The sequence below is a fragment of the Haliaeetus albicilla genome, chromosome Z (genome assembly GCF_947461875.1).
Source record: "Haliaeetus albicilla chromosome Z, bHalAlb1.1, whole genome shotgun sequence".
NCBI classification, from domain to species: domain Eukaryota; kingdom Metazoa; phylum Chordata; class Aves; order Accipitriformes; family Accipitridae; genus Haliaeetus; species Haliaeetus albicilla.
Genome location: NC_091516.1, coordinates 11173080 through 11191668, shown reverse-complemented (window position 1 = coordinate 11191668; position 18589 = coordinate 11173080). Strand labels below are relative to the sequence as shown.

Sequence of the window (18589 nt, the reverse complement as noted above, 5' to 3'; positions counted from 1 at the left end):
GTAAATGATTCATTTTGTGATAAAGCAATAGCCCATGCATGACAATTTAAATGTTAAGCTAAGAGAAGAAATTATTCTCCATCTAAATGCTTTAGTTAAAAAAAAGTAATTGAATATAGTATCAGGGCTAGGACCTTCACTCAGGATAACACACTAGTTTATTGTACGAAATAAGGTTCAAGTTCAGATGGCTTCAAGAAACATTGAAGGGACAGAGGGAAGGAGTGCACTCAACGATTAACATGTTAAATGTAGAGAAGAAAAAAATGTCTTCGGCTCTGCTGCCGTACTTGTTTAAGCCAATCTGAAACAAAGTAAAAAAGCTTAAAGGTGTTAGAGGCTAGTAGCTCCTCTGCTTTTGCTGATGTTCAGTGAGTAACCTGTACACGGTTCACATCAACAGGCACAAGATAGCTGGCTTCAGCTCTAAACACCCAACCAGGCAGCATGTATCACTCTCATGGCTGTAAATAACACAGGATCTCCTGCAGGACGGCACAAGATAGAGCAGTGCTAGCCTTTTTCCAGTCTCATTTTGCTAGGCCAAGAAAGCTAAATTGTACAAGTTTCTTCTTGTGCAATAGACCTCATATTTCACATATCCTAGCAATTATTTCTCCTACACAGAAGCCTTTTCCAGTTTCAAAGCCTGGTGAAAGAACCATAACGCTATTCCCCCAGCACCTTTACCAGAGCTTCAAATAATAGTACTAAATCTTCCCTCCCTATCCTGGGAAAAACACATTTCCATCTTAAGAGCTTCCAGCTTTACCAGAAATTCCTCTCAACACATGTGTCTCTGCCTTTTGAATTACTGAAGGTCATCCTGTCTATGTTATGCTGAGAGTATCCAATTATTTCATGAAGATAACCCGATCTCCCAGCTTTGTGGTATCTTTACACTATTAATTTTGTGCCAAGAAATAACAGACAGGCTTGACATCAGAAGTAATCCTTGCAGAATTCACAGGCCTTCGTGTATGGAGTTCAGCTTCTATCTAGATTGCAGTAATTTCCATTGCTGTGCAGCCATTTTTTAATCTCTCATGAAGATTAGTACAGTAAAATAACAAGTGAACCATCACCACCTGAAAATTTGTAACAATGGAAATATAACATGTTCCAAAGTTGTAGTATAATTACTAGCATTTATCCTCAGAGAGACCCGATGCCTAACAGACCCTAGTAGATGAAGATTCCCAGAGGCATAAATTGCAATTAAACACCTCTCATTAACTTTCAAGTTCCTAATTATGAGGGGTATGTTCCAGTGAAATGTAGAGAATGTTACAGCTGCTTCACTGCTGTTATTACTAATTGGATATACATAACTAAGATCTCAATTAAGCAAAACACTTAATCCTGTGCTTAAATCCTCTCAATTTAAGCATGCTCTTAATTTTAAGGAAATGTTTTGCTTCATTGATTCCTAATAACCTAATTAAAACAGTGTGATTTTATCCCCATCATTAAAGGTGACATTTTGTTTATACAATTTAATTCCTCTTGATTTTCTGCACAGGATGTAATAACATTTATAGAATAATAATCTTTTTCCTCTTACTAGGTAACACAAAGTGAGAACATCCTTGGATATTACGTTAACGTGGAAAGAATACCTAACAGTTGCAGGGATTCACCAAATCGCATCTTTCTAAAGGACAGAAAAGTTCTTCTAAACCTCTCCATGGCTTACTATAGAGTTAATATTTCTGCCTATAACAAAGCAGGAGAATCTCCACAAGCCACCTACATTGTCCCAGACTCCTCTGCAACAGGTACTTACCTTAGCATTCATTCGTTAGAGCGGTGGAGAAGTTTTATGAGCAATCTCTAGGCTATCTTTTGACAGTTTGGGATAGCATTAAGCTTTCTCTTGAATATTTATTAGGCTGATATTTTTGCATAGTGAGAGACAGTATTGTTTCTTAAGAAACGATTTTGATAGAAGTTAACTAACAGACTAAGCAATTTAATATTCCACCAAGCACTTCTTGTTTTCTCAAGCTAGAGAAATAACTATGTGCTAGATCTACCTATCAAAAGCGCTTATGGAGTGTACTCAAAGATAAGTAGATGCCAGCAGTTTAAACACAGTTCATAGAATTATGTGCAAATCTAAGGCTTTTGAGCTAAGTAACTATTAAGAGACCTGCTACTGTCCTTTGTTTCAGTATTAGCCCTACTGATGCATGGGAGGAGGAATACGTAGGATGCACATGTCATATTCCAATGAAGATGAAAGCTTTTTTGATGCCTAAATACACATTTTTTTCATTTAAACAATAAAACTATTTAACAATGGTTTTCTTACAATATAAGCTAGTTTCATTTGTTATAATCTTAAGGTATAGTTATTGCAATATCAGCAAATTATGATTTTTTTTTTTTAATCAAGCTATAGCATGCACAAGTAAAAAGTGTGCAGGTGCCCTTGTTGATCTCCAGACAGCTGCAACTAATTTGTTTTCCAGGATTTTCTAACACACTCCCCTCATTCAGTTCTCCTTTGCCTTGCAAAGGCTTAACAGTTTGGTTTTGCCTTTACATTTGACTGCTTTAGCTCTTCTGATGAAATATATACTACCACCTCAAGCCATCTTTTAACTGACAGCTACTTGTTTACTTAACTTCTCAGCTTGTTCTTCATGGCTTTCTCCAGACTCCTGTTTCAGATTTGGTTGTGCTTCTGTGCAGGTTCTCTGTATCTAGAATGAATTACTGGGAAGACACTTGTATTAAGTGTGTTGCCAAGATAAATTCCTTCTCAGCATGCACAACTTTTCCTCAGCTAGTACAGCCATTTTCTTTAATTTGACTTTATTAGATTGGTTTTCAGACAGGAGATGACATGGAATATTTTGTCTGTCTGCCACAAGACCCACTTCTTAGCCCAAGATGACAGGTTGCTCTTCTCCCCCCTTAGTTTCAGTCAGAAGGTGTTTCCTAGTTTGATAATCTGTCTTTAAGAATGTCAAAATGTTTAAGACCCTTGCAGAAAATGCAAAGTATATGAAATATGAAAATATATAGCTATAATCCATAATTAGCCCCTTCTCCTCATTCCCCAAGTAAGCACCATCTCACAGTTGCTCTAGGTATAGCAGTTAAGAGCAGCTCACAGGAGGTTATTTAGCGACATCAGGCTTCCTCTTCCAGAGGCTTGGGACAGCCATTTCCACTTTTCTGATTGTGGGAAATTAAAGGTCATGAACAGCAATTAACACCGAAGCTCCCAGAGATCATTGCAAAGTAGTAGATGCTAAGTTTCCTTTACTGACTTACTAGTGTAAACCTTCCTATATACTGGTCACCTGCAATGATAACTATTTAATGAATCATCTTTGAAAAAGAGCAAAAGAGAGAAAACAAGCAAGAGAGGAGAAAACTGCTTTCCTGTATATTGATCTCTAATGGTATACTTGTTCACAGACTTGCCTGGCCAAATCCATGTCAGACACCAGGGAAGTAATGCAGTTGTCACCTGGACTCCAGAATACAATCCAAAATGTTTTGTGGTTGACTGGGGCACTGGTAAAGATGATATGCGCATGAAAATAATAACTACGACTACTGGAAATTTCATGCTAGGTAAGAGCAACCACTGCATCTAATTATGCGGGCACCATTTCATTTATTGGTTATTTTTGATTGGGGAGGGTAGGATTTTTATCCTGTTTTTAAGAGCAAACTGAAGATCCAGATAAGTGCAACTCTTATCTTTGTCCAGCACTGAGACGTCATTTAGTTGTTAGCAACACCAAGGCAGATAAAAAGCAGAGTTTTTGGTAGGATTCTTCTGGTCACAGCTGGGCAACAAATGCAGCTAAGCTGCTGTTGCCAGTCTGATGTCTCTCCTTGCCCACATTCCAGGCAGACCTATACACTACTGGCTTGTACTGACCCTTGTCCCTAGGTAAACTTAACTTTAAATACAAACTGCTCTGTTACAGTCTCCCTTAGATTATTTTTTTTTATCCCAATGGCTGTCCTTGTCAAAGCCTAAGTTCTCAACTCTAGTATTATTCTTACCAAGCTAGGCATGATGAGCTGCAGCCAGGGATCACTTTACAGGACAGTCATCAAAAATCTTGATTAAATTCATATAGGTAACTTGTGCAAAGGCCGTTCAGGAGTGGCTTTTCTGTACAGTAGAGAACATTTAGCTTCAGAGTTCTGTAAATGAGTGTACTTTTTTCCTCGGTCCTTCTGCAGCATCTGCACTGCCACTTTACATCTAGTTCTTTTGCTTGGTTTTAAATATGCTAGCCGAGGGGGAAATATCTGTTCTTGACTAAGGAACACCTACAGCCGTTTCAGTTCCCTACTTCTCCTTCAGCAGCTCAAGCCTTCCAGAGGGAAACTATAAGCAGATCTGGCACCTTTTAAAAGCAAACCCGTGTTATGTCTTGTTCTGCTTTCGAAATAATTTGTATTAAGCGTCTAGAGACAATGAAGAAGGATGCATGTATTTTGTACTCAGTGTAAAGCACTGTAAACTTACACTATGCTTTGAATTTCAGAAAGTAAAAACTATATAGAAAAGCTATAATGTTTTCTCTCCTCCCCTTTTTTATAATTTATAACTTTTCAGTAAACCCTGATGTACCTTTATTTGTTTTCCAGACAATTTTCAGCCATATAAGTCGTACAAAATAGTGGTACATGCATCTGATGTGTGTCAGTGTGAAAGTTTCACAAGACATGAAAAGACTTTTGGAGTGACCCACTTTTACTCAGTTGAAGGAGGTATTCCTCCCCTTTATATAACCTCATGCCTTATATTTCTTCTTGTTTCCTATCTGCAGCAATAAAAGGAATCCTACACAGTTTCTTTTGAAGGTGACTTAACAGCATTCTCCTGTTAGCATTGCCTTTGGTCCTAGCAGTTATGCACTGGCAGTGAATGACCTGAATGTTGTTCCTTACTGACAAGTCCACAGAAATATTGTTATTACACGTGACATTACCAAAATAACAGAAAGAGGGTCTTAGAATTACTACTCTGTGTAGCTCAAATTTAACTGTGGCCAAAGTCTTTCTAAATCCCAATCTTTCTAATCCCAATTCGGTAGTGTCTTATATTGCCAGTTGCAATGAGTACAGCTGTGGCTATTGGAGTAAAAGTGTTTGTAATGAGACAGTCACAATTTCTACCTACTTTGGTATTGCTTAAGATGAGGGTTTTTTACTCTATGGGATTTCTCCTTTCTCTTCCATCCTTTATGTTATATTTATGACAATTAGAATCAGGCAAGGAGCTCTCTAGGAAGCAGCTAGGTTTCAGTCTTGTATGTCTGTTGCATAAGTATTGATGCAGAACTTGAAGGATTATCTGATTTTTAAGTTCCTAGGACAGGTCCCGCTAATGTGACAATTCTCAATATCACAAAGCATTCGGCACTTGTGAAGTGGACCAAAATAGCTGCCAAAGACTGTTTGGGCGTTCTCCAGGGATACAGAATCAGCTACACAGATTTATCGAGGAAGAAGTCTCTGGGTAAGTCACTGTTGCTCAGAACAAAGCAGCAGCTTAGAGCCACAACAGAAAGGCTTCACACAGACCATTAAATGCTGTTGCAGCACACTACAGAGTTACTTAGATTTCTGTGAGAACTGAGCGCTCTCAAACGTCAGGTCCTGGTTAGAGTTTTAATGCTTTAGATGGTCCTATGAATACCTAGAATTTTCCAGGTATCATGTCAAATTAAATATTGATAAGAAAATATTTCCTTAGAACTTACAGTTCTAAGACTACTGCAGAATTCTCTAGTAATACTGAAAGGAAGATACACACTTTCAGTATTTCTGGCGTATTAAGATTTCAGTCATAATACTTTTATGTTTCATTGCAACTCAGCCAAGCTTGACTCTGAGCCTTTCTGTAGGACTTAAGAAATTATATATTTCTTTTTTGAACTCAATTAGCAGGGAATACAGTTTGTATTTCTTACCTGTTTTCAAAGACACTATTATTAATTTCATTTTTAGAAACATTTTCTTAAATTAATAGCTTTTGTGTTTAACTACAAAGGAGGAACCCTCTACACAGTGAAATAAATGAAGTTGTGAGCCCAAAACACTTCAGTTTTCAAAAAAAATCCCCATACTTCTTTTGATAAACATTTTTCTTTTGGTCTGCAGTGGAAATTCTTCTTGCCATATATATTAATAAATTAACTGTGCACACGCTGACTTTCAAATAAAATTAAAGACATGTTTTGGAAGACAAATAGTACCTAAGACCTGACAAAGGAGAATAGCAAGGGTTCTATAGTTCATGTTGGCCTATGCCTTTACAGGACCATAAAAAGTAACAAAAGCTTCAAGTACACAGCATTAGCAGGAAGTTTGGCACCATCTTCAGGGGGCTCTATTCCACCCCAAATACCTATCAGTACAAGAGGAGACAGAAGGGGAGTGTCCAGGACTGGTCTTAATTTTTTATATTTTTTTTTTTCCCCTCTGCCCTAATCAGTCAGTGCAATCATGACACGACACCCAATTGCCATGTTTTCCAGGCAGGAAGAATAATTTTATTGGAGAATCTGGGGGAAGGAAGCCTATAGGCTACAGCACCATTTCCACTTCTATGAAGATCTTAAATTCTCAGTGGCAAACTTGAAAAGTAATTTCTGCCCCGTTAAAGGCATAGTACAGCATCATCGGTTGCATTATTCTGGCCAGGGGAAAAGTCACTGCACCATCTGAAAAGAAAGGTTGAGCTGAAAGTAGGCGAAGCAGAATGCATGGCCCTTTTTCTGTACTGAGCGATGAGTAATAGCACTGGTATTAATCGAGGTGAATAACTACCGACTACTGTAGTGAGGGTAAAGCATGTGACAGGGTCTAGTCCTTATGTCAGCTGTTAGAGCCAGCATGAAAATCGCTGTTCAGCGTGTTAGGTATATTTTCCTGTCATGCAGTATACATAGCCTTCTGCACTCACCACTGAAACATCCTTGGTGTGTTAAAAGCTCATGCTTTTTAACTCTGGATTTAAAATATACATAAGTATTTTGGAGAAATCTTGTGCCCACCCAGAGAACATCTGCACTGTGTGGCTTCCTGCAGGTGTGGATTAGGGCACAGAAATTTTGCCTTTTCCCCAGCCAGCTACACTGATACAGACTCAGCCATCAGAGTTTGTCTAATTGTCTCCTTCCCCAAACCCTCTTGCATTTCAGCTGTTACTCTCAATTCTTCTACCACAAGTTACCATCTTACTGGACTGAAGGAAAAAACCATATACCGTGTACAGATTTTAGGATTCACTAAAGCTGGTGAAGGACCTCCAACTCTTTCACAGCCTTTCAGCACTCCAAAATACGGTACTGTGGAAGCTCTATGCATCTGTGTTACCCAGCATCAATCCTTGCACTATATATGGTATTATTCTCTACCCTTTCCTGCTTTTCAAGGAGTAACAAAGTGCTCATGCACAAGATTTATTATTCAATCCTTAGTTACTGATAGCAAACACACAAAATTGTTCCTTTGTTAGAGGTAAACTATGCATCATAGAACAGCTCTGCCTGTATTTCATTACCTAACACGCAGGGAAGACTTAGCTAGGGCTCCTCATCTCTGAAACATTTTCTGACCTTCTTATGTTAGCTACATGCCCATATATTTATTTATTGCTGAGTCCTATCATAGATTTCAGCAGTTTAAATATTCTGCCTGTGACAAGTTAAGTTCAGTAGTTTTTGCTCTTGGCAAAATCCTGAGCAATCATGTAAAACTGGTTTCCAGTTAGAGCCCTGAGCTATTAACTGTAAAAAAAAAAAAAAAAAAAAAAGTCTCTTTCAGTTGCTCCTATTGTGGGTGACAGCTAATCAAAGTATCTTTTGTTTTCTAATAGTTTAAGTAGATTTTATGTAACAGGTCCTAGAGTTCACTGGTAAAAGCTTGGTTTTTTCAAAGGTGCCTGGATAGGCTAAGAAGGTCAATACAGTTACATTTATAAAGTCTCATATACTGTAATCATATAGGGTTGGCTAAACATGGTCTCTCAACCATTTTTAACACCTTATCAGTTAAACTAAATCTAACACTGCAGTAGACCCTTTTTTGGTTTGTCCACAGCTTCACTCAATTGAAGCTTTCTAAATAAAAAAAGAACAGGCTAAGATAGTGTCAGCCACAGGAAAAGAAGTAACCTGTGAAATTGAGAGACAGAAGTATGCAAAAGGCTTCTCCCCACTACAGCTTTTTTGTATTAAGTGAAGGAGTTATAAACACAAACAACTGAATAGTCAAAAGCATGAAACAGAGAGAAAAAGGAAAGAAATTTAAAATCTTCCTTGAAATTCTTGGATAGGATTGAATTTTTCAGGAAAATAACAAAAATGCAGAGTTAATTTAATGCAACATTTAAAAAAATCAAGTAATTACATTGAATTTAAACATTACATCTACTATTTCTCCCCTCTGCAGCATTTCACAGGTTACTTAATCCACTAGAAGAACCTCAGGTTTCTTTCTCATAAAAGCCTTTTTCAGCAGCAAAGCAATTTGCAGCTTTTCAAATACCTTTTAAGCAAAATCAAGTAGCTGTCTGTTTTTAAAAAAAATAATTTTTTATTGGCAGGTGGGTAGGAAAAGAAAAAGCAAGCCTTTTTGCAAATACGGTTTGTCAGTATCAGCAACACAATCATGTACTGACCACACTTTCCTGGCGCTATTTTGAAACTTTTGATTTAGCTATCTTTAAAGAACACCTCAACCCCGACCCACTCTTCACATCACAGACTGCTTTGGTTCCTGTGTTAGCAGCACTGCTCCCACTGCCTGAGCACTTTATCAACCTTCATTAACCTTTCAAGTACTCTATCTCCTTCGGGGGGTTGGGAGGGTGGCTGCGGCGGTGGTGGCGGTGGCAGTGGTGGTAAGTATCTCAAGCAGGTGTTAATGTAGATTCGCAGCAAGAGTTGACAAATGGCTGACTGCAGATAAAATTGTCCTAATGTTCGTAACAGGTGAAGCATGGCACCTACCAAATACACAAACCATATTATTGTTTTCAGGACCAGGTGGGATCTCACCAGAAGAAAACTAAACCCTACTAGTAAAACCCGAAACAGTTTAGAAGCCACTTTCACTCAAGTGGTTTCTTATGAAGTCAGACCTGCATCAGGGTCCTGATCCCTTAAACAAGCTAGAGCTCATGTAATAGCATGGGGAGTAGGAATACTTCTTTGGTTATAAAGTGTTCATCTTTGGGTGGTGGATTTAAGAATTCAGCACGTATATCTAGATATCTTAAAAATACAAACCTGAAAGCCTCAGAACCCCCCAGAAATCCCAGGTCTTGTTTTTACTAGATTTCACTTACAGGAATCCCAGAACATGTGTAAATTTTGACTTGACTTCTGTTTGAAATGTTTCACTTGCAGAGACAATATAGCCTTTCTATACTTGATACCATAAGTCTGATTCAGTGTCTCTGTTTCCCATCAGATAAAGGAGAATTTGAAGGTCTTGTGACTGGCCTTTGCTTCAGCATGATGTTCATTCTGGTTTTTGCACCTCTCACTTGTTCTCTGGTGCTTAAAAGGTAAGAAGGTAATATTGGCTGAAACTGTTAGCAGCACTTCCGTTTTGTTTAACCCTGAGATTCATAAAACACTGGGCCTTTTTTGGCATTAAAAGCAACGCAACTCAAAAAGCACACAACACAAAAGCCACCCCACTCATTTACACAGTGAGAGCAATTACAAACAGCTACAAACTGATTAAAGTAGTTTCTCAAGAATCTATAATATTTTGCTTTTGATACAGTTATCTGATTACCTGCTGTCTCAAACACCCTTGAAGCGGGCAAGGACCATTTCTTATAGTAGAAAATAGGTTATATATACAGAAAAAGCATGCATTTGATTATTTTGCTCTTTCATTCCCAATTGATAATCATGTCTCTTCTATTGAAATACAAAAATAAATTCTAGCAGCATACACAAATTGATGTTGCCATCAAAGCAGATTCCTGCAAGGACATTTGGATGTTAACTGTATAAATTATGCACATAAGCACATAATAAGAAGGAGTAATGAATGGATGAGTAGGAAGAAGAGAGAATAACAAGGGTGCCTGTAAGATATGGATGAGCTCCTGTTATTTTAGGAGAAGTTGTTCTCTGCAGTAGTAAAGCACACCCGCCTCAAATTAATCTGAGGTACAATGTTAGGGGCATACGCTACCACTAAAAGAAAAATGGCTTCCATATTAATGAGTTCTAATATTCATTTTCTGATAAACCTAGTTGCATACAACCATTCATATTACTATTATAATATCCGAGAACACTACCCTCCCTTTTTCTCCTTTTTACAAAGCACCAGCCTCAGAAGCTGAAAGCACAACTGCTAAAGAACAGAACAGACCATACAACCCATGACTTGAAAGCCATACAGCATGACATAGTTGTCTTTAGCTTATGCATCAGGCTAACCTCCTGCCCTTGCCATTGGGAAACAGACCACACTCCACATTGTCTCCTGTGCATTTTACTTTTCAGATTTTACTTTAAGTTGTTCTTTATCTGATCCAGCCTTTTTGATAAGAACTTCTGAGACCTACACAGAAGTTTTGACCTAGAGCAAACTTCATTGTCTTAAACATAAGATCATACTTCATTGCCTGGGCCCATTAGGAAATAATTTTTTGAGAACTAAAAAAACAGCACACAGAAGCCCAGTGTAGCACTACAAAACAGCCATTAAATATGTAGTAGTACTGAACATCTGGAACAGAGATGAAGGTTCCCAAGGATCCCCTCAATCTCAGTTGCCCATGTCATTTGTAAAAAAGGACTCCCCAGCCAGCCAGACACCTATCTTCACAGGAGCAGCAAGGAGACCCAATAACTCTGTAGCCCCAGGCTTCAACTCAAACCACAGCCTAAACAGAGGCAAAGTACCTTACAGCTAATGAAGTCTAGATTTAATTTGAAAACCAGACAACACAGAAACCAACACTAAGGCAGAGTAATGGGCTACATAACCTCTCACAGTACCTCACAGCTGTGCTGAGGTTTTTTCCTATGGAGGTGAGTCATTGCCCAAAGCTCACCAGCAGGTGCTCTGAGAGCAGCTGCTGATAGGGAGGTGATCAGTTCAAAAATGCCAAGAGACAGTATCTCTCTCCTCCCCCAGGAGCCAGTGATGAGCAGTCAGGGGTGACTGATGCCAGTAGGATCAGTCAGCTCAGCAGAAACCCCGTTTGAAATTTCCATCCCACCCCACTACTGCCCCTCCACAGGGAAATCACTGCTGGCCCCTGCCAGCCTGGGGCTAGCACCAGCATCCCAGGGTGGCGGGAGTGATAGGCAAGCCACCATTACAGCCTGCCTTCTCAGGAAGGGCCAGGGAGGACAATGGCTGGGGTGGTGCCCATAGTGGTGGTGGCCCAGAGAGACCGGAGAGCATAGCAGCTTGTTGCCTGTTTTGTTGTTTCTGAGCCCCTGGGTGTGAGGAAGAAGCTTGAAAAAAAGGGCTCTGAGGAGAGGTCTGTGGACCTGTGGTCTGTTTTGTTCAGTTAAAGAAATTGATCTGCTTACTAGCCAGCTGAAACCCATTTGAACAGCTCAATTAGCAAACTCAGCTTTACATTACAAACCCCTTCCACTACAGCAGAAACAGCTGGTGTGAGTTTTTAGCAAAGGTGTGTTCAGGTTCATGTCAGGTGAAACAGTGAGGTACTGTATATAATAGCTCCCAGAAAGAACCAAACTCAAAACAATTGGGAAAGAGCAGGAGCTATGTTGTACCCTCTGTTCTGGTCTGTGGGTCCCAGGGAGCACCTCTTCCAGGCCACTGGTGTCATTGCACAGAAGGTAAAAACAGCAATAGCTTTTTCTTTGAGGGAAAGTAAACTTCTAGATAAAAGCCCAGGAGCAAATACTTACTAAAACAAACTTTCTCTTATGTATCCAAGAGTCCTCAAGGAAGATGGAGGGTTTGTGGAAATGGTAGTGAATTAGGAGTATAAAATGATTAAACATGGAGAAAGAGACAACATTACCAGCTCCTGTCACAGCTTCTTTGTCCTTAAACAAAGATGCTAATTGTCTGTAACTCAGCATTTCAGTGTAGACTACCAAGCTTGGTCTTCAGTTTTTAATTGGCATTATGCTTCATAGTCATTGTAGAATGTCTTGTTTTGATCGTCATGAAAATACCAAGAAAATGTTGTGTATAAATGGTAGTTAATTTAAATGCATAGGAAATGTCAGTCATTTAACCTGACAATAAATTTAGAATATTTCTTTACAGGCTGAAAATATCATGCTGGCCCAGTGTACCAAGTCCAAGAAACAGCAGTGCACTGCAAGATATGGCAAGTACTCTTCTGATGGTGGGAAAAAATAGACAAGGGAGATCTTTCCTACTGATCAGTAGGAATCAGTAATGCTAGTTATTAGTCTTTTCACACTTCACTCTAGTAAATGTGTAGTATCAACAGCTGGGAAGCTAGGGTAACATTAGAAATATAAGATGGGGAAGGGTTGTTGTTTAGGCAGAGGCTATATATACTTTTTAATTTAATAAAGATTCTCAGACTTTTCTGAGAATATTATTGGGTGTATTTAAAGGTATGGTTGTTGAAAGAACAAAGCAAAGTTGAATCAGGGTAGATGGAGTCTGAAGAGAGAAATTAAGTTTTTATATCCAGTCAGTTTTCACCAACTGGAACTGATTATTAAGTACAAGTTACTCAAAATACAAAGTAACACATCGTGGCCTAACTCCACAGAAGTCTCCTGATGGAGGCCTTGTATATGGTGTTTTCTGGAAACTGCTCCTCACCCCTCAGTGTCTGCCCACCTCCAGAGCAATCCAGGGGCTCTGGCTGGTCAGCTGGTACTGGCTGAGGAGTACCCACTAGTCAACAGGCACCAAGGTTCAGCAGCATTTTCAAATCTTGCCCACGGCTTTCCCATATGCTTTGGTAAGGATACCTGAATTTCAGGACCGAAGAAGCACCTGGAAATCAGGTGTTAGAAGGAGGCTGCTGGGGACCATGTTATTCACTTTTGCCTATTAGTGGACTTATTTGCATCTTTGTCCCCTTACCTCCCTGCTTTTAAACAAGATTCTGCTGCAGTTTTGCTGACACCTGATACCAAAAGTCCTTCCTCTAGGACACCTCAGTTTATCTCCCAGGTCTCAGACTGCCAACCATCGCGGTTTTGGAGCAGGAACTTGTACTGCTTTCTTTTTTAAATCATTTCTTTGATTTTTCTGGCAGACCTGAACTTAATTTGTTACTCATAGACCTAGTTTCTCAAGCCAACTTGTGTTTTGTTCAGTTAAAGAAATTGATGTGCTTACTACCACCAGGCAACTTCCAATTGTCAGTGCTGGGATTCAGATGTCCCTCACTGACCACTTCAGTAAAAATAACTCCACCTAATCCTCTTGCTTCTTCTCCACGATGCATTTAGAAAGTGGGACATCTACAGATTCAATACTTGTTTGAAGTAAGACTTCTTAAAGGCAAAAAAGGAATCTAGTATATTCAGCATTTGGGGAATTTCTGCCTTAAAGAAAGCACAAGACCTGAAGCTGTTTTGATGTAATAATAAGCTTAGGTAGAGTTGAACTGCAGGATAGGAGTTCAGCAAGAAAGGAGTGAGAACTACCAGCCAAAATAACCTAATAAGTTCAAAGAATAATTTGCATTGTGAAGAAGTGCAAGTGAAATACATTGAGGCTGCATGTTATAGAAAGGACAAATAGGTTCTATGAACTAGAGTGCCACTTTGACATAAATACTTCAAAAGCAAAATAGAACTGTTTAAAATGGCATTTAACTGTTTCTGCAGGGGCAAAGCAACTATAAAAGGAAATGAAGCCTGTATTAGCCAAGCCTGGTAGACAAAACCTGTAATGTTGATAACATGGCAGAAATGGAAATAACAGATGTCAGATAAGGGTTTTGGGGAAGGCAGAAAAATCTCTATGTGAACAGACAGTACACTAAAGCAGTTACCAGATATATTGCCTAGAAGTAATCTGATATTATGAATAGTTCATGAAATCTGGAGAAAGGTATTCCCCAAATGAGCACTGTAAAATGGAGGCAAGGAGTAAATCTTACTATATTCCATATATTTATTCTATTTGTAGGTTTTAAGACTTTTAGGTTAGCTGAGTGATGTAGCAGCTCTTGACAGAAACACATATGTAGTCTAGATAGGTGGCCCAAGAATTTGTACTTTAAATCCAGACAGAGCATTCTTTATTACAACCTAAGGCAATGATACATCCCATGGTGCAGAGCAGCAGGAGGAACTGGAGACACTCTCAATTCAGTCAGCACACAGAGGCCACAAAAATGAACTATGGAGAATAACATGACCAGCCAACCATACCATCAGTGTCCTGTTCTTCACGTTTAGACAAGATTCTTCAAAGATGATGATGCTTCTTCACCTATTAGTGCCTCTTTCAGACAGAAGCTCATATAGAGCTTATTTTAGATTTGGTAGGTGTAGATTTGGTCAGGCTGCTGTTCATAATAAATATGATAATGGAGGTACATATCACAGAGATCTTTATTCAAAAGAAGGCAAAAGCTGACCATGAAGAGGCATCTACTCATCCCATTACAAGAGAAAACTGGAGGTATTTTATGCAAGGTTGCTGAGATTTCAAAGAATAGCATACTCATTTCCAAGTCAGAACACAAATTGTAAGAAGAAAGAAAAAACAATATACACTTATTTATTTCTTGCAGAAGAACCATAACAGTTTAAACAAATTTAAAGCAACTGAGGAGAGGGGAAAAAAGGAAAAAAAAAAAAGCTAATAGTTATACCAGAGAACATACCAACCTGGCCATAATTTAAAATATTGGTAAAAGTGGGCAAATCCAGCAGAACAATTTAAGTGGAATAGAAGGATTCTTGAAGTTACAAACTGTTCTCCATTTAATCATCCAGAATTTGCAAAAACTTGTAACCCAGGGTATACTTAGATCACAACATGGCATTAAGTTGAATAAGAAACGGCTTGCAGCAGCTGATAGCTAAAACTTGTTTGGCTGCTATTCAATTCAAGCTGCTGCCTTTTTATAATAACACATTTGTTAAACTTTTTGAAAGCTGTGGGTCTCAGAATAGCACATAGCGAAGCCTACATTTTAGCACCACTATGTTTTGTCCCATTCACACATAAAAGCAAGAAAAACTTTGCTTAAATACTGTGGGAGAGGAGAAGATGGCCCTCTGAATTAGGGAAATAAATACTTTCATTCACGTTTCTAAAACCAATGAAGATGAGATAAAATAGACTGGTTAGCATATTTTATAGGCAGGACCAAGCTGCCTGACTCCTACCTTTATTTTTTTGTTATTTATTTCAGTAAAATGCCAATTGCACTTTACAAAAGTATGATGCTAAAATTATTCTTTCTCCTTGTTTTATCTTGCAGACTAACTGGAAACCCATTTCAAGGTCACTGCTTCAGCCCCTGTCAGACAATGATACCACCAGCCTTTATGTCATAGAGCATGAGTCAAAGGCTCCTTTGAAGATAGATCTCTTTACAAATGGTGGAGAAGACAGCAAGTGTGACGCTTGCCAGTCAGCAGAACCTAGCAATAACATAGACATGAGCCTAAGGCATGAAGAAATCCCTGAAGAAGGAGTTACAAGTGAAGAAGAAGGAATCGTTTCCATTACAATACCACTCTTGAGTGACTACACCAGCATGGAGTTCAGCCAGAAAGCCCTGATGAGTCCAACACTGAAGCTGCCTGCAAGAGCTGCTCGTCCTCATCTGGAAATGGGACTAAGCAGTAAGCCAGCACAAACTAAGCATCAGGTTTTGTTTGCTCCCCAAGACTACCTCAAACAAAGCCAAGTAGTATTTTTGCCATCTGGACCAACTTTGATGGGACAAGTCAATTTGAACTGAAGCATCTTCATAATTTCCCATACCATAAAATCACGTTCCAAAACCTCTGATGCCTGAATGGAGCCATTAAGACCACATAGGACAGACAGTAAGCTTGTACCAGTAGTTAGTCTCTGCTTCAATAAGCTTCCTTGGTGAAATAGATTGATTATATAATTAGATTAGCTATTTCACCACATTCATTCTGTGGAAAGTCCTATTGTCTTCACACAGGCAAAAATTTCAGGGAACTGTATTAGAAAAACCTTCCAGTTAGGTACCTCTTGCTCTTGATTTTTCAGATCTGATAAGTAAGTTCTTCAGTAGAAATTCCAGCAAAAGTGTCTACCACTCCAAAGAAGCTCTCCAGTTGGTCAAAGCTGGCCAAAGAGAAGAGTGAAAAGCCTTGAATTTAGGAATAGAAAATTATTATCCATCTATGTAAAGCACTATCAAGTGCTTTACATCTTAGATCTTTACACCTTTATTCATCATAGATGAATATTGCTGTGTAAATGAAGATGATAATAAGTATCATTATTAGTATTGGAGTTTTTACTTGCATTAAATTAAGGCTATTTCTTCCTACATTTATCTACACAGACATAGAAATCCATTCATGTTCTGTTATGAGATGTAGTTGGAGGTACTGTGTCACACTGCACACAATTACAATATCTGTTGATCAGACTTCAAGAGGTGGATAGTTCAGTTAGTCATCCCTCCAAAGCTTGCATAGAGGAGGAGTCATTGAAAAATAGGGGATAAAATGGTCTTCATTAATATGCTGTCTGTGCGACTCCATCAAGTATCACTGTATACAGTGCAAGGAGTCTGAACTGGTTTTCTAGTGCACAGCAGCTTCTCACCCATGAACTCTCTAGGCATTAATGGTTTGCAGTTATTGTAGAAGACCCAGTTTATTGTTGTCTCTAGTTTATGGAGCATTTTATTAAAATTATTTTGTGGCGAAGTTGTTTAACTGAACTGTTAAGCACCAGGGGCTCCTTGGATGGACATCTTTTAAAATTCTCTCATTAAAAGTGAAGGACGATTCACATTCACACAAATATTTCCGTGCATATTAGACAGTATGAATTATAGAATAGCCATGCCTACAAAAAGCTCAAAGAAATTGCATATCCCCCCCTTGACTGATTTAGTAAGGCCCCATAACAAAACCTCTTTTATGCAGTTTCCTTATTTATATTCACTTTCTCTTTATTTATATTTCTCTATGTCTGTTAGGACTGGCAGGAACCAATCTGCATTTCACTGTGGGTTTTGCATTGTTTTTATTTAGTACTTTTACTTAAAATGCATTGTTTTGCCACAAAGCAATGTACCTGTTACCACTCTCCCTTGTTACCTCTGCTCATTGAAAGAAGGGGTAACACAGGAGCACTCCCCGGACCACCTGTCGTGCTTTAAGCCCAGCCAGTAACAAAGTGCCACGAAGCCACTCGCTCACTCCCCCCCCCGCCCCGGCCCCTGTGGAATGAGGAGGAGAAAATATAAAGAAAAGCTTGTGGGTCGAGACAAGGACAGGGAGGGATCACTCACCAATTATGGTCGTGGGCAAAAAACAGACTCAACTTGGGGAAAAACCAAAATCAATTTCATTTACTATCACTAAAATCAAAACAGGATAATAAGAAGTAAAACCAAATTTTAAAACACCTTCCCCCCTTCCCAGCTCAACTCCACTCCCAATTTTTCCTATGTCCTCACCCTCAGCAGCGCAGGGGGACGGGGAATGGGGGTTGGGGTTGGTTTATCACACATTGTCTCTGCGGCTCCTTCCTTCTCAGGGGGAGGACTCCTCACTCTTCCTCTGCTCCAGCATGGGGTCCCTCCCATGGGAGACAGCCCTTCACGAACTTTTCCAGCATGGGTCCTTCCCACAGGCTGCAGTTCTTCACGAATTTGTCTGGCATGGGTCCTTCCCGTGGGCTGCTCTTCAGTCACAGACTGCTCCAGCATGGGCTTTCCCATGGAGTCACGGCCATCTTCGGGGGCATCTGAAGATGCTGCTCCAGCGTGGGGTTCTCCCCAGGCTGCAGGTGGGCACCTGCTCCTCCGCTCCCCTCCATGGGCTGGGGGGGGACAGCCTGACGTCTCACCACGGGCTGCAGGGGCATCTCCTCCTCCTCTCCTTCTTCATTGACCTTGGTTGTCTGCAGAGGGGTTTCTCTCACATCCCACTCCCCTCTCCACTGCAGTTTCCCCTTAAATCTGTTCTCCCAGAAGTGCTACCACCATCACTGATTGGGTCGGCCTTGGCCAGAGGCAGGTCTGACACGGAGCCGGGGAAGCTTCTAGCAGTTTCTCAAAGGAGCCACCCCTGCAGCCCCTCCCCCACCACCAAAACCCTGCCACACAAACCCAAAACACCACCTGAAGGGTTTGAACAGTCTTAAATCTCTTTCTTCATGTTTTTAACTTCAGTTAGGTGACTTTGCCTGATTTGAATTTATGAGAATACAAATGATCCTGCTATTAGCAGAGCTGTCACTACTTGCAATATCTAGTAGAGGGACTGAAATGAAAAGCTGTTATGGACAATAAAGTCCTCAAAAGATATAAAATCATTATCAAGTAGTCATGTGAACAGCCTAGTTTGTCAATTTCCCAAATATAAGAATTATCTGTGCTCCTTACCTACAATATTTATTTCACTTCTGG

General features: G+C 39.6%; 1 protein-coding gene across 1 annotated transcript in view; it reads left to right on the top strand.

Annotated features, from left to right (window-relative positions):
* LOC138683801 (interleukin-6 receptor subunit beta-like) overlaps window positions 1-16873 on the top strand; it is a 29467-nt gene extending 12594 nt beyond the window's left edge. Inside the window, exons 6-13 of the mRNA XM_069776282.1 lie at window positions 1568-1778; window positions 3433-3591; window positions 4627-4749; window positions 5348-5500; window positions 7188-7331; window positions 9463-9559; window positions 12277-12340; window positions 15440-16873. Coding sequence (XP_069632383.1) covers window positions 1568-1778; window positions 3433-3591; window positions 4627-4749; window positions 5348-5500; window positions 7188-7331; window positions 9463-9559; window positions 12277-12340; window positions 15440-15925 — 1437 coding nt within the window. The 3' untranslated portion in view covers window positions 15926-16873. The remainder of the gene's footprint in view (window positions 1-1567; window positions 1779-3432; window positions 3592-4626; window positions 4750-5347; window positions 5501-7187; window positions 7332-9462; window positions 9560-12276; window positions 12341-15439) is intronic.
* The last annotated feature ends 1716 nt before the right edge of the window (window positions 16874-18589 follow it).